The 16,021-nt window shown below is 48.9% G+C and overlaps 1 protein-coding gene across 2 annotated transcripts in view; it reads right to left on the minus strand.

Annotated features, from left to right (window-relative positions):
* Positions 1-763: 763 nt before the first annotated feature.
* ccdc22 (coiled-coil domain containing 22) overlaps positions 764-16,021 on the minus strand; it is a 36,586-nt gene continuing 21,328 nt past the window's right edge. For both annotated transcript variants that reach the window (XM_063034770.1, XM_063034769.1), the window contains exons 12-17: positions 10,274-10,375; positions 9,886-9,993; positions 5,691-5,786; positions 3,450-3,509; positions 3,120-3,194; positions 764-1,200 (exon numbers count right to left, since the gene is read on the minus strand). In XM_063034770.1, coding sequence (XP_062890840.1) covers positions 1,087-1,200; positions 3,120-3,194; positions 3,450-3,509; positions 5,691-5,786; positions 9,886-9,993; positions 10,274-10,375 — 555 coding nt within the window. In that variant the 3' untranslated portion in view covers positions 764-1,086. The remainder of the gene's footprint in view (positions 1,201-3,119; positions 3,195-3,449; positions 3,510-5,690; positions 5,787-9,885; positions 9,994-10,273; positions 10,376-16,021) is intronic.

The raw sequence follows: 16,021 nt of genomic DNA on the forward strand, positions 1-16,021 counted from the left end.
TAAACTGCTGTGCTAACCAAGCATCCTGGCGATGCGTCTTCTGCACCCTCTCCAAAGCCTCAACATCCTCACAGTGTCAGGGCAACCAGGACTGAAGACAATACTCCATTTATAAAACTGCAACTTCACTTGAACTCTACTATGGAAGGCACACCTTCGACAGTACCCGTCAATCTGCGGAACCCCTTTCAGGAAGCTGCAGACGATGAGCAAAATCCCTCTGCTCCTCACACTGTTGAGGGTCGTGCCCTGACATCTGATCCCCCAAGGTGTAACATTCGGCCAGGTTAAACTCCATCCGCCATTTCCCCACCCAAATCTGCAACCCATCTGTATCCCACTATATTCTTCGGCGATCTTCTACACCGCCCACTAAACCTCCAATCCACAAGTCCGTCAAGGGGAAAGGAGTTGTTTAAGTTCTGATGCAGGGCCGACCCTCCCTGACAGAATTCCTCCCGCAGCTTGTTTTAAAATGTGTCAAAGGCTGATATTACAACAGGGTGGACAGTGTCACCAGTGACCCGGGTTCGATTCCCACCGTTGTCTGTAAGTTTGTCCATCCGCTCAGCTTTCCTCTGGGTGCTCGAGTTTCCTCCCACATTCCAAAGACAGAGGGGTTCGGGTTACCGAGTTCTGGCCATTTACGTCGGCAAAACTTGAAGGCTGACCCCAGCACATCCCAGGACCACAATGGTTAACGCAACCAACACTTTTCACGGTGTGTTTCGATGTACGTATGACAAATAAAGATAATCTCGCTCATCATTCTTTATTACATGGGTCAAGTCTGTCCCATGGTTGTTGGGAGGTGGCAGAGGGACCTGTGAAATCCCGGAAAGAACATTTTACAGAGTGAAGCCACCGCCCACGGCCTCCCCCCGCCAGATCAGAGAGCAGCAGAGAGGCGGACAGTTCAGGGCAGGTTATTCACATTGGTCCAGAGCACCTTCCTGACCCAGGGAGGCAGGACGACACCAGGAAAGCCTCAGGGGGTGCGGGTTTGTGCCGTCACTCTGGAGGGTGTGGGTGAGGAGGGGGGACCGGTCTGTGCAGGATCCCACAGAGGGGTGCTGGGTGGCAGCTTCAAGCTTGCTGCAGTTTGAGGGCCAGAGCAGAGTTATCCTGACGCACGGCCTTGTAATCAGCCAGGATCTTCTCCAGGCTGCCGAGCGCCATCTTCCCCGTCTCCGATTCGATCTGTGGGGGAGGCAGAGACTGGGATCAGTGTTGGGGAGGGGAGGGCACGCAGACTGCAACAAACACACACACACACACACACACAGAGTGGCGTTTGATAGGGTGCCACATACGAGGCTGTTTAACAAGATAAAATCCTACAGTGCTGCAGGAAATATACTGGGTGTGTGTGAGGAATGGCTGGCAGGCAGGAGGCAGCAGGTGGGAATAAAAGGGGCCATTTCTGGTTGGCTGCCAGTGACTGACGGTGTTCCTCAGGGGTCAGCACTGGGACCGCTACTTTTCACATTGTATGTCATGATTTAGATAATGGAATTGATGGCTTTCTGGCAAAGTTTGCAGATGATATGAAGATAGCTGGAGGGGTAGGGAGTGCTGAGGAAGCAATGTGTTTGCAGCAGGACTTAAACAAATTGGAAGAATGGACAAAAAAGTGGAATACTGTGTTGGGAAATGTATGGTCATGCATTTTGGTAAAAGGAACAACAGTGCGGACTATTATCTAAATGAGGAGAAGTTCAAACGAAGACTTAGGAGTACTTGTGCACGACTCACAGAAGTTTAATTTACAGGTTGAGTCTGTGGTAAAGGAGGCAAATGCAATGTTGGCATTTATTTCAAGGGGAATTGATTGTATAAGCAAGGAAATAATGCTGACGCTTTATAAGACACTAGTCAGGCCGCACTCGGAGTATTGTCAACCGTTTTGGGCCCCTTAACTCAGAAAGAATGTGTTGTCATTGGAGATAGTCCAGAGGATGATTCTGGTAATGAAGGGGTTAACATATGTGGTGCGTTTGGCAGCTTTGGGCCTGTACTCACTGGAATTTAGAAGAATGCGTGGCAATCTCATTGAAACCTACTGAATATTCGGGTGATGTGGAGAGGATGTTTCCTTTGGTGGGGGTATCCAGAACTAGAGGGCACAGCCTCAGAAGTGAGGTCTCCCTTTCAGAACAGAAGAAAGGAATTTTTTAGCCAGAGAGTAGTGAATCTGTGGAATGCTCTACCACCGACTGCGGTGGAGGCCAAGTCTGTGGGGATATTTAAGGCAGAAGTTGATAGTTTCCTGATTGGTCAGGGCATCAAAGGATATGGCGAGAGGGCAGGTGTATGGGGTTGAGTGGGATCCGGGATCAGCCATGATGGAATGATGGCACAAGCTCAATGGGCTGAATGGCCTCATTCTGCTCGGTCTATGGTCTTGTGGACATACGCACACTCTCACACACAGAGTGACATGTCCACTGTCTCTCACACACAGTGACATGTACACTCTCTCACACAGTGACATGTACACTATCTCTCTCACACACACAGTGACATGTACACTGTCTCACACACACAGAGTGACATGTACACTGTCTCTCACACACACAGTGACATGTACACTCTCTCACACAGTGACATGTACACTGTCTCACACACAGTGACATGTACACTGTCTCTCACACACAGTGACATGTTCTCTCTCACACACACAGTGACATGTACACTCTCTCACACAGTGACATGTACACTATCTCTCTCACACACACAGTGACATGTACACTGTCTCACACACACACACACACAGTGACATGTACTGTCTCACACACACAGTGACATGTACACTGTCTCACACACACAGTGACGTACTGTCTCACACACAGTGACATGTACTCTCTCACGCACACACACAGTGACATGTTCCCTCTCACACACACAGTGACATGTTCCCTCTCACACACACAGTGACATGTTCTCTCACACACACACAGTGACATGTACACACACACACACACACAGTGACATGTACTGTCTCACACACAGTGACATGTACACTCTCTCTCACACACACAGTGACATGTACACACACACACACACACAGTGACACAGTCCCGCTCTCCCCTCTCTCCCCGTGCCTCTCCTTCTCTCACCTGTTCCTCCAGGTCCCTCACTTCCCTCAGAATGGTTCCGCTCTCCTCGATGGTCCGGATCAGGTGGCTGCAGTTCTGGAGGGGACGGGATGGCAGTGGTTGGGTCAGACAGGGCCGTACACCACCTCCCCTGATCCCCAGAGCCCCCTCGGGCTCCTAGCTCCAACCCTGACCCGTCCCAGACTGGACCGCGCTCCCCGTACCCTACGCGGTTCTGGAAGGGGACGGTACAGCAGTTGTGGGCCAAATCAGGGCCAGAACCCCCCCCACCAAACAGCTGTCCCCTCCACCCCCTTCGCCCTGTCACGGACCGGAACGCGCTCCCTGTACCTCGTGCAGTGCTGCCAGGTACTTGTACGCCTTACGCACAACTTCATCCTTCTTGGCGTCCTGGAGAGAGAGAGATGGCGTAAGTCAACGGCCACAGTGCCTGTACCTAACATCTCATCACTCAATATTAAACTCGATTCACAATCCTATGACTAGAGTTCAGTAATATAGATCTGGGGGACATGGTAACATAGTGGTTAGCGCGGTGCCATTACAGAACCAGTGACCCGGGTTCAATTCCCGCTATTGGAGTGTGTACGTGTGTGAGATTCCTCTGGGTGCTCCGGCCTCCTTCCACAGGCCAGACACTTACGGGTTAGTAGGCTTGCGAGTCGTGGGCAGTCCATTTTGGCGCCCCACATTTGAGAGCTGCCCCCAGCACGACCTCGGACTGATAACTACAACACATTTCATCGACTGTTTCGACGTACGCGTGATAATCTTTCGAAACTCTGCAGTCAGCCGACGGAATGAGCTGCCAGAGGAAGAAGCTGAGGCAGGTACATGAACGACTTTTAGAAGTCAGTTTCAGGGGCACATCCTCCAAGCGGACCGCGACCTCGTCGCGGGGTCTGGAGGCTGGCGTGCTTCAGTGACCCAGACAGCTAAGATGGCCGGAGTCAGGGCTATTGGTAGGGTCACCCATGCCAAACTATAGGTCAGACTAAGAGTGGTCTGTCAGGTTCAGCAGTTCAGCTGAGGGCTAACAACCCCGACTGGTAAAACAAATCTGTTCCAGACACAGCAATGAAGATTCCTTCTACATCTGAGTGGCCATGGACAGAGGAGGAGTACCTTCATTGTTGCCCCAAACGTAGCGGCCATGCACATGAATATAGCCAAACCTCCAGAGCCAAGGTGCAAATCACAGTACCAACAACCAACAGCACACCGTTACGAAAGCAGTAAACAAAAACATAGTTACAAATAAAAATATAGCCAGAGTCCCTGAGAAACCCTTGGCCTCTCACCGAGCCTCGCATTTTTCCTTTCCTCTGTGTGCCATGCTGATCTGCTAGCAGCTCTTCAGCCCAACTGATCAAGATTCCTGTTTATGCCAATCCCCATTTGCCCACATTTGGCCTGTAACCCTCTGAACACAGCAGAACAACAGAGTGTGGCCCTTCTGCTCACAGTGCTGTGCCACGATCAATCTAACCCCTTTCTCCAACGTAGCTCATGGCCCTCCATTTTCCTGTCATCCACGTGCTTATCTACGTAAGAGTCGCTTAAATGCCCCTAATGTATCAGCATCTACCATCACCCCTGGCAGCACGTTCGACACAGCCACGACTCTGTAAAAAAAAACCTACCTCGGAAATGTCCCTCATGTATCTGCCCGTCACCCACCCTGGCACCACATTCCATGCACCTACCACTTTGTGTAAAGAACTCTGACATTCCCTACATAATCACCTTAAAATTATACCCCCCCCCCCAAATTAGCCATTTTCACCCCAGAAAAAAATCTCTGGCTGTCCTATCATCTTGTACACCTCTATCAAGTCACCTCTCATCCTCCTTCGCTCCAAAGAGAGAAGCCCTAGCTCCCTCAACCTCTCCCTACAAGATGTGCTCTCTAATCCGGGCAGCACCCTATGAAACCTTTCCTATCCTACCCACGTCCAAGTACCATCCAAATGACTCTTAAAGGGGCAGCACATTAGCGTAGTGGTTAGCACAATGCTTTGCAGAGCCAGTGACCCAAGTTCAATCCCCACTGCCGCCTGTCAGGAGTTTGCACGTTGTCCTGTGACCGCGTGGGTTTCCGCCCACATTCCAGAGACGTATGGGTTTGCGGAAGTTGTGGGCATGCCACGCTAGCGCTGGAAGCGTGGTGACACTTGTGGGCTGCCCCCAGCACGTCCTCGGACTGTGTTGGTTGTTGGCACAAATGATGCATTTCACTCTAAGTTTCAGTGTACATGTGACAAATAAAACTAATCTTAAAATAATTTAATCTTTTACCATTTAAATCATCTGATCTTCTATTTTCCTTTCGAAGTGGATGCCCTGGCATTTACCAACATTGCATTTCACCCGCCCATTCCCTTAACCTATCTATATCTCCCTGCAGAACCCACACATCCTTTTCCATTCAACTTAGCAAACTTCAATACGCTACACTCAGTCCCTTTACCCAGTGCTGGAGACGCGTAGTGCACACCACAGTGAGAGGTAGCTACTCCTCCCTCCCACCCTCACGCTACAGGAGGCACAGCACGATCCCACACTCCGTACCTTGAAGACCAGCTCATCCGTCACGGCAAAGGTGCGTTCCAGCTTTCCCGATAAACTGTTGACCTCCTTCTGCGAGTCCTTGGTGTCGGACAGGATCTGGACAATGCACAGTTGGGAATCAGAACCAGGTTTATCATGTCGCGAAATTTGTTGCTTTGTGGTAGCAGTACAGCGCCAAAAAAAATAAGTTACAATAACATAGAAACATAGAAAATAGGTGCAGGAGTAGGCCATTCGGCCCTTCGAGCCTGCACCGCCATTTATTATGATCATGGCTGATCATCCAACTCAGAACCCCGCCCCAGCCTTCCCTCCATACCCCCTGATCCCTGTAGCCACAAGGGCCATATCTAACTCCCTCTTAAATATAGCCAATGAACTGGCCTCAACAGTTTCCTGTGGCAGAGAATTCCACAGATTCACCACTCTCTGTGTGAAGTTTTTCCTAATCTCGGTCCTAAAAGGCTTCCCCCTTATCCTCAAACTGTGACCCCTCGTTCTGGACTTCCCCAACATCGGGAACAATCTTCCTGCATCTAGCCTGTCCAATCCCTTTAGGATCTTATACGTTTCAATCAGATCCCCCCCTCAATCTTCTAAATTCCAACGAGTACAAGCCCAGTTCATCCAGTCTTTCTTCATATGAAAGTCCTGCCATCCCAGGAATCAATCTGGTGAACCTTCTTTGTACTCCCTCCATGGCAAAGATGTCTTTCCTCAGATTAGGGGACCAAAACTGCACACAATACTCCAGGTGTGGTCTCACCAAGGCCTTGTACAACTGCAGTAGTACCTCCCTGCTCCTGTACTCGAATCCTCTCGCTATAAATGCCAGCATACCATTCGCAAGATAAAAAATAAGCAGTGCAAAAAGAGGGCAAAGCAGTGAGATGGTGTTCACGGACAGATCAGAAGAAGTCATTCCTAAAACACTGCTACCCTCGGGCAGGAGGTACAGGAGCCTCAGGTCCCACACCACCAGGTTCAGGAACAGTTGTTACCCCTCAACCATCAGGCTCCTGAACCGATGTGGATAACTTCACTCACCCCAACTCTGAACTGATTCCACAACCTGCAGACTCACCGTCAAAGACTCTACAACTCATGTTCTCAATGTCATTTATCTTTTATTAGTTGTGTTTTGCACACTCGTCCCTTGCAGGTCTTTGTTTACGTAGAGTTTTTCACGGCCGTAGAGCCGGGGGTGTAGAGGGAATATGCTCCCACTACCTATTAAATGCTCCCAATGGCGTGCGCCTCAAACAGCCTCTGACAACCAAGTCCAGCTCCCGGCCTTCACGTGTGGCTTAGTGACGAAGCCCGGCGGAACCATTTCAGGGGAGTCGGGGGCTACTGGCAGCTTAAGACCAGTCACTTCGTGCAGATGGGCTCGTCAGCATGGTTGGCAGCTCATCCACGTCAATGATCAGGATGATAACCTGGTTAACTGGATCAGCAAAATTTGCGGATGACACCAAGATTGGGGGTGTAGTGGACAGCGAGGAAAGCCATCGTGGCTTGCAACAGGATCTGGACTAGCTGGAAAACTGGCAGCTGGAATTTGATGCAGACAAGTGCGAGGTGTTGCATTTTGGGAGGGCCAACCAGGTCCTGGTAGGTCTGACACAGCGAGGAACTGAGGAGTGTGGGAGGACAACAGGATCTGGGTATACAGGTCTATAAGCTGTAGACGGGGTCGTAAAGAAAGCTTTTGGCACATGGGCGTTCATAAATGAATCAACAAGATCAACAACAGAATCAACAAACTCATTCGTAAGGCCAGTGATGTTGTGGGGATGGAACTGGACTCTCTGACGGTGGTGTCTGAAAAGAGGATGCTGTCCAAGTTGCATGCCATCTTGGACAATGTCTCCCATCCACTACATAATGTACTGGGTGGGCACAGGAGTACATTCAGCCAGAGACTCATTCCACCGAGATGCAGCACAGAGCGTCATAGGAAGTCATTCCTGCCTGTGGCCATCAAACTTTACAACTCCTCCCTTGGAGGGTCAGACACCCTGAGCCAATAGGCTGGTCCTGGACTTATTTCCTGGCATAATTTACATATTACTATTTAACTATTTATGGTTTTATTACTATTTAATTATTTATGGTGCAACTGTAACGAAAACCAATTTCCCCCGGGATCAATAAAGTATGACTATGACTGTGACTGTAAATCAGAGTACTGAGCACAGGAGATGGGATGTTATGTTGAATTTGTGTAAGACATTGGTGAGTCCTAATTTGTGCGCAGTTTTGGTCACCTACCTACAGGAAAGATGTAAATAAGATTGGAAGAGTGCAGAGAAAGTTTACAAGGATGTTGCTGGGTCTGCAGGACCTGAGTTATAAGGAAAGATTGAATAAGTTAGGACTTTATTCCTTAGAATGTAGGAGATTTGATAGAGGTATACAAAATTATGAGGGGTATAGAGATGGTAAATGCAAACAGGCTTTTTCCACTGAGATTGGGTGGGACTACAACCAGAGGTCATGGGTTAAGGGTAAAAGGTGAGACTTTTAAGGGGAGCGTGTGGGGAACCTCTTTACTCAGGGTTGTGAGTGTGGAACGAGTTGCCAGCACGTGCTAGATGTCAGCTCCATTTCAGCATTTAGAAGCTTGGATCGGTACATGGATGGCAGAGGTACGGAGGGAAGTGGTCCCGGTGCAGGTCATTGGACGTAGGCAGATTAAGTGGTTTTGGCATAGTCTGGATGGGCCAAGGAAACTGCTTTGGTGTTGTACTTCTCCATGACTCTATGAAAACTCTGATCTAAGTTAGCAAATTTGACATCACATGCCAGTGATAATAAACCTGATTCTGACCTCAAACCTCAGCTGCCTCGAAGCCATACCCAGTCGTGGAGAAGGCTTCCGGAGTAAACCCCGAGAGAAAATTCCGGAGATGGAGTCCTACGTTGAGTTCAACGCTGACTGGCAACTCCTGCTACACTGCTGGTACCAAGCAGTATCGGTCTCTGCCGTTTGCTTTCCGCTGCGAGGAGAGGGGGAACCTGCTACATGGGCAACAGCTAACTCTCCATATCGTACAGCCCAGGCTTGCCTATCTAGGCAGATAGAACACAACATCCATGGTTGACTCTGACCAACAGAGGCCTCGGTTTTTTCATAAATTCTGTTGGATTTCTTTACTCTTTTCTAAACACCTGTAAGAAAATGAATCAAGGAATATCAAAGTATATGGTGACTTTGATAATATGTTTACTTTGAATATTGAGTGTGTATCTTCAGGTTTTTGTACCTCCTTCCTGAAGCAATAAGAAGACATCATCATTATGTGTTGTGTCATGACATCATCATCATGGGTCGTGTCATGTGACATCATCATTATGTGCCGTGTCATATTGCCATGGGTGATCACAGTCTTTCCATCGCTATGATTGTTCTTAGCAAATTTTTCTACGGAAGGGTTTTGCCATTGCCTTCTTCTGGACTGTGTGACGCCAGTGTTACAAGACGGGTGACCCCAGCCGTTATCAATACTCTTCAGAGATTGTCTGCCTGACATCAGTGGTCGCGTAACCAGGACTTGTGATCTGCTGCAGCTGCTCAGACAACCATCCACCACCTGCTCCCATGGCTACACCATGCCCCAGGGTGACCTGCTGGCTAGTGGAGGGAAAGAGCGCCTTACATCTCCTTGGTAGAGACGCATCTCCGCCCCACCACTCGAATGAGGAAACAGCGTGTCCCAAATGGCGAGGATCCCTCACGTTGGATGCTGTTTTCCTGAGGAACTATTTAAAAGATATTCCCAACGGCTGGGAGTGTTGTCAGCTGTCAGACACGTCCCGAGGCAAGGCCACAACCCCTCATAAACTACGCCTGGTGGCAATGAAATGCTTAACCAGAGAGTGCTGGGCTCTGTGGTAGGTCAGGGAGGGAGGCTGGTAGCCAAGGGAGAGCTTGGTCTGAGAGCGTGGGAGTGGCACCCAGAGGAACTGGGGTGGGGGGAGTGAAGCCCATCACCTCTTTGAACGGGAGAGGGGAACAGAGACACAGCGGGAAGTGCAGCCGAAGCCCCCATCGCCACTCTGAGGGCTGGAGGACAGCGTGAAGCGAGAGAGTCTAATGCTCAGGGGCTGCACCGGACGCAGTGGTGACTCTGAGCTGCCCTCCTCCTCCACAACTCCAGGCTGACCCCTCCCTCACACCCCGTGCCCCCACCTTGCAGATTTCCTCCTTCTGTTTCTTGATGTTGGTGACGATCTCCAGGATGCGCTGGGTGTAGGCAGAGCGGCCCACCTCCTTGGGCAGGGTCCCCAACTCCGTCACCTGGGGAGGGAAAACAGTCACTGGAGCCTCAGTACTTGCCTTTACTCCTCACCAGAGCCCCCACGCCCCACTGTCCCTCCCCCCACTCCTTGCTGGAGCCCCAAGACCAATCCTTCGTCCCACTCCTCCCTCCTAGCCGCCCCTCTCACAGTGGGGCACTTCTCCCCTTGCTGCCCCTCTCGTGGCACCCCCTCCCTCCTCAGCATCCCTCGCCCCCCCCATAGAGCTCCCTCCCCCACTGCCGCCCCTCGCCCCTCATTGCCCCTCCCACAGGTCTCACCAGTTGCCTGTACAACACCTCCTTCCTCTTGGCCTCCTCTGCTGAAGTCTTTATCTTCTCCCGGAGAGCCTTGATCTCCTCGAGCTTCCGCGTAGATTCGTGCTGTCCGGGAGGGAGGGGAGAGACAGGAGTGAGGAGGAGCGAGAACCCCCAGCCCCCTAACTCAGGAGATTTGCGGGGAGGTGTCACGGAGGGCCGAGGAGGGGGGTGTATTTGATGCAATCTACCTGCATTTTATCAAAGTCGTCGTCAGCTTAGACCCCATCACGCCCCCCCCCCCCCCAGCGTGTGGTCCACGTCCCAAATGCACACACATCATATTCTCCAACTCCTGGTGTTCCACCTCTGCCATCAGGCAGAAGATACAGAAGCCCGAAGGCTCATACAATCGGGCTCAAGGACAATCTCTAGCCCACTTCTACAGGACTATTGACCAGTCCCTATGATAAGATGGACCCTTGACCTCACAGTTTCCCTCACTGTGACCCTTGCAGGTTATTGTCTGCGTGCACTGCACTTTCACTGCAACTGCTACACTTCACTCTGCTGCTGCTCTCTCTTCTACCTCAAAGCAGACAAGTTTTCAGCTGCACCCCAGTGACGACATGTGCCAATAACAATCCAATTTAAGTTCAAATTAAATTCTATTCTCAAAATACATACATGACACCGTATACAACCCTGAGATTCATTTTCTTCTGGGCATACCTAGCAAATCTACAGAATAATTACCATAACAGAATCAATCAGTACCATAAAGGGGTTCTGCAGATGAAGTTGGCTGTCGTCCTGACAGTGACCTGGAATGTAGGCAGACACAGAGTGGAGAGCTCGGCTGATGAATGGAATTTAATCCCGAGACACACAGGAACAAAAATGGGGAGGTGCCCGAGCAGTGTAAAGGGTCGGGGGTGGGGGGTGGAAGGGGGCAGCACATGGGAAGCTTTGAGTACAGAGCCACAGATCCTCAAATGCCGATGAAGAGTGATCGAGGCAGATGGAATACTTCCTCAGTACTCCAAAGCTGAGGGGAGATTGTGCCAGAACCTTACCCAAGCAGAGGCATTTGAAATGGCCCTAGCCATGGGTGAGTGCCAGAGGATTGGAGAATTCTTCCATTGTTCAAGAAAGGCTCTGAGAATAACCCAGGGAATTATAGGCTGGTGAGCCTGACATCAGTAGAGTAAGCTAATGCAAGGTATTCTGAGGGATTGGATCTATGAGTATTTATATAGACACGGACACGATGAGGGATTACCAACATGGCTTTGTGCTTGGTAGGTCGTGCTCAACCAATCTTAGAGCTTTTCGATAAGTTACCAGGAAAGTTGATGGAGGCAAGGCAGTGGATGTTGTCTACACGGACTTTAGCGAGGCAATTGACAAGGTCCCACATGGGAGGTCGGTCAAGAGTTGCTTGGCACTAAAGTTTTGGTAGTAAATTGGATTACACATTGGCTTTGCAGAAGCCAGAGAGTGGTAGCAGATGGTTGCCTCTCTGACTGGAGGCCTGTGACTAGTGGTGTGTCACAGAGATTGGTGGTGGTGACACCAAGACTGCAGGGGACAGCGAGGAAAACCAGAGCTCATGGCTGAAAAATGGCAAATTGAGTTTAATGGAGAGAAGTGCGAGGTGGTGCACCTTTGGAGGACAAACCAGGATAGGTCTTACACAGTGAACGGTAGGGCACTGAGGAGTGTGGTAGAGCAAAGGGATCTGGGAACACAGGCCCATAGTTTCTTGGAAGAGGCATCACAGGTAGATAGGGTCATAAAGAAAGCTTTTGGCACATTGGCGTTCATAAATCATTATGTTGAGTATAGGAGTTGGGATGTTTGTTGAAGTTGTATAAGACGTTGGTGAGGTCTAATTTGGAGTATTGTGTGCAGTTTTAGTCACCGACCTACAGGAAAGGTATCAATAAAGTTGAAAGAGCGCAGAGAAAGTTTACAAGGATGTTGCTGGGACTGGGGGACTGGAGGACTATAGTTACAAGGAATGATTGAACAGGTTCGAACTTTACTCCCTGGAATGTAGAAGATTGAGATGCGATTTGACTGAGGTGTACAAAATTATGAGGGTATAGATAGGGTAAATGCAAGCAGGCTTTTTCCACTGAGGTGGGTGGGACTACAACTAGAGGTCATCGGTTCAGGGTGAAAGGTGAAATGTTTGAGGGAAACGTGAGGGGACAATCCTTCACTCAGAGGGTGGTGAGAGTGTGGAAGTGACCAATGCAGGTTTGATTTCAACATTTAGGAAAGCTTTGGTCAAGTACATGGATGGGAAAGGTGGAGGTTGATGGGAGAAGACCACACTAGCATGGACTAGATGAGCTGCAGTGCTCAACCACTCTGGGAGGTACAGGTAGTCGGACTCTTTCACCCTAGATGAAGGGAATCAAAGCCAAGGGTGCAGAGGTTTAAGGAGGGAGGTGAGAGTCTTAGAGGATCTGAAGGGGGAAGCTTATTCAGAGGATATTTGGAACATGCCACCCGGGCTGATAATGTACACATCTACACATTTCATTTAAGATGCAGTTAAACCGACTCTTAAATAGGCAACACCTAGAAAGGAACTGTTAGAGACTTTTCTTTCAGCTCGTAGGGATGGTTTTAGGAATAGAGTATTGTTAGAGGTCAGATTAGGGATGAGGGACAGGGATTTGGGGAGTAAGAGGTCAGGTTAAGGTTTAGGGACAGGGACGTGGGGGAGTTAGAGATCAGATTAGGGATGAGGGACAGGGATTTGGGGAGTAAGAGGTCAGGTTAAGGTTTAGGGACAGGGACGTGGGGGAGTTAGAGGACAGATTAGGGTTTAGGGACAGGGATGTGGGGAGTAAAAGGTCAGATTAGGGTTTAGGGACAGGGACGTGGGGGAGTTAGAGATCAGATTAGGGTTTAGGGACAGGGATGTGGGGAGTTAGAGGACAGATTAGGGTTTAGGGACAGGGATATGGGGAGTAAAAGGTCAGATTAGGTTTTAGGGACAGATTTGGGGGGGTTAGAGGTCAGATTAGGGTTTAGGGACAGGGATGTTGGGATGTTGGGAGTAAAAAGTCAGATGAGGTTTTAGGGACGGATTTGGGGGGGGTTAGAGGTCAGATTAGGGTTTAGGGACAGGGATGTGGGGAGTTAGAGGTCAAATTAGGGTTTAGGGAACAGGGATGTGGGGAGTTAGAGGACAGATTAGGGTTTAGGGACAGGGATTTAGGGAGTAAAAGGTCAGATTAGGCTTTAGGGGCAGGGATTTAGGGAGTAAAAAGTCAAATTAGGTTTTAGGGACAGGGACGTGGGGGAGTTAGAGGTCAGATTAGGCTTTAGGGACGGGGACGTAGGGGAGTTAGAGGTCAGGCCTCTGCTCCATGTTCAAAAGGCCAGCAATGTGGCCATCCCCTGGTTGGCGGACGTCCTTGCGAACAGGAGGCACAAGGGCCGGTCAGCTGACACGACTGGAGTTCATCCTGCGAGATCCGGACACTGGCTAAGTCCGGGGGTCAATATCAAAGATGAAAGCCTGTAAATGGAAGGCTGTTGGCCAAAGCCTGGATGCTGAAGAGCTGCTCTGGAGTTGGAGGATCGCTCGTGCAGGTGGGTGAGTGGGAGGGCTGGTACAGGGCCCGCTATGCTGCTGGGAACATTGTGGGCGTGTTATGTTGGTGCTGGAACGTGTGGTAACCTCGGCTGCAGCACATCCACTCACTGGGTCACAGTGTGGAATAAACCCATCCAACAGCCTGTGACTTAACCCTCGCCTAATCATAGGACAATTAACCCACCAACTTGGACTGTGGGAGCAAGCTGGAGCTTCAGAATGAAACCCACAAGAACACACAAACTTCTTCCAGACAGTACCCCGGTTGCTGATTCTGTAAAACGCTGTGAGAACACACAAACTCTTTCCATTGTAAAACGCTGTGAGAACGCACAAACTCTTTCCATTGTAAAACGTTGTGAGAACACACAAACTCTTTCCATTGTAAAACGTTGTGAGAACACACAAACTCTTTCCATTGTAAAACGCTGTGAGAACACACAAACTCTTTCCATTGTAAAACGCTGTGAGAACGCACAAACTCTTTCCATTGTAAAACGCTGTGAGAACGCACAAACTCTTTCCATTGTAAAACGCTGTGAGAACGCACAAACTCTTTCCATTGTAAAACGCTGTGAGAACGCACAAACTCTTTCCATTGTAAAACGTTGTGAGAACACACAAACTCTTTCCATTGTAAAACGTTGTGAGAACGCACAAACTCTTTCCATTGTAAAACGTTGTGAGAACACACAAACTCTTTCCATTGTAAAACGCTGTGAGAACACACAAACTCTTTCCATTGTAAAACGTTGTGAGAACGCACAAACTCTTTCCATTGTAAAACGCTGTGAGAACGCACAAACTCTTTCCATTGTAAAACGCTGTGAGAACACACAAACTCTTTCCATTGTAAAACGCTGTGAGAACACACAAACTCTTTCCATTGTAAAACGCTGTGAGAACGCACAAACTCTTTCCATTGTAAAACGTTGTGAGAACACACAAACTCTTTCCATTGTAAAACGCTGTGAGAACGCACAAACTCTTTCCATTGTAAAACGCTGTGAGAACACACAAACTCTTTCCATTGTAAAACGCTGTGAGAACACACAAACTCTTTCCATTGTAAAACGCTGTGAGAACACACAAACTCTTTCCATTGTAAAACGCTGTGAGAACACACAAACTCTTTCCATTGTAAAACGTTGTGAGAACGCACAAACTCTTTCCATTGTAAAACGCTGTGAGAACACACAAACTCTTTCCATTGTAAAACGCTGTGAGAACGCACAAACTCTTTCCATTGTAAAACGTTGTGAGAACGCACAAACTCTTTCCATTGTAAAACGTTGTGAGAACGCACAAACTCTTTCCATTGTAAAACGCTGTGAGAACACACAAACTCTTTCCATTGTAAAACGCTGTGAGAACACACAAACTCTTTCCATTGTAAAACGTTGTGAGAACACACAAACTCTTTCCATTGTAAAACGTTGTGAGAACACACAAACTCTTTCCATTGTAAAACGTTGTGAGAACGCACAAACTCTTTCCATTGTAAAACGTTGTGAGAACACACAAACTCTTTCCATTGTAAAACGTTGTGAGAACACACAAACTCTTTCCATTGTAAAACGCTGTGAGAACGCACAAACTCTTTCCATTGTAAAACGCTGTGAGAACGCACAAACTCTTTCCATTGTAAAACGCTGTGAGAACGCACAAACTCTTTCCATTGTAAAACGCTGTGAGAACGCACAAACTCTTTCCATTGTAAAACGTTGTGAGAACGCACAAACTCTTTCCAGGCAATACCTGGGTTGTTGGTACTGTAAAACATTGAGAACGCACAAACGCTTTCCAGGCAGGACCCAGGCCGCTGGTTCTGTAAAACGTTGTGCTAACCACTACGCTACCATGTCACCTGTAACGTAGGCTGTGTTGGCTGCTAATGCAAAACACACACTTCACTGAATGTGCTGATAAATCTGAATCTGAAAAAAATAGGAGCCAGGGGACTGAGTTCAAGAGCTATGAGGTAATGTTGCAGCTCTATAAAACCCTGGTTACAGCACACTGGGAGTATTATGTTCAATTCTGGTCGCCTCATCATAGGAAGGATGTTGAAGCTTTAGAATTGGAGCAGAGGAGATTTACCAGGATGCTGGATTGGCGGGCACATCTTGCGTAGACACAGTACTGTGCAAAAC

The sequence above is a fragment of the Mobula hypostoma genome, chromosome 28, assembly GCF_963921235.1.
Source record: "Mobula hypostoma chromosome 28, sMobHyp1.1, whole genome shotgun sequence".
Lineage (NCBI taxonomy): Eukaryota > Metazoa > Chordata > Chondrichthyes > Myliobatiformes > Myliobatidae > Mobula > Mobula hypostoma.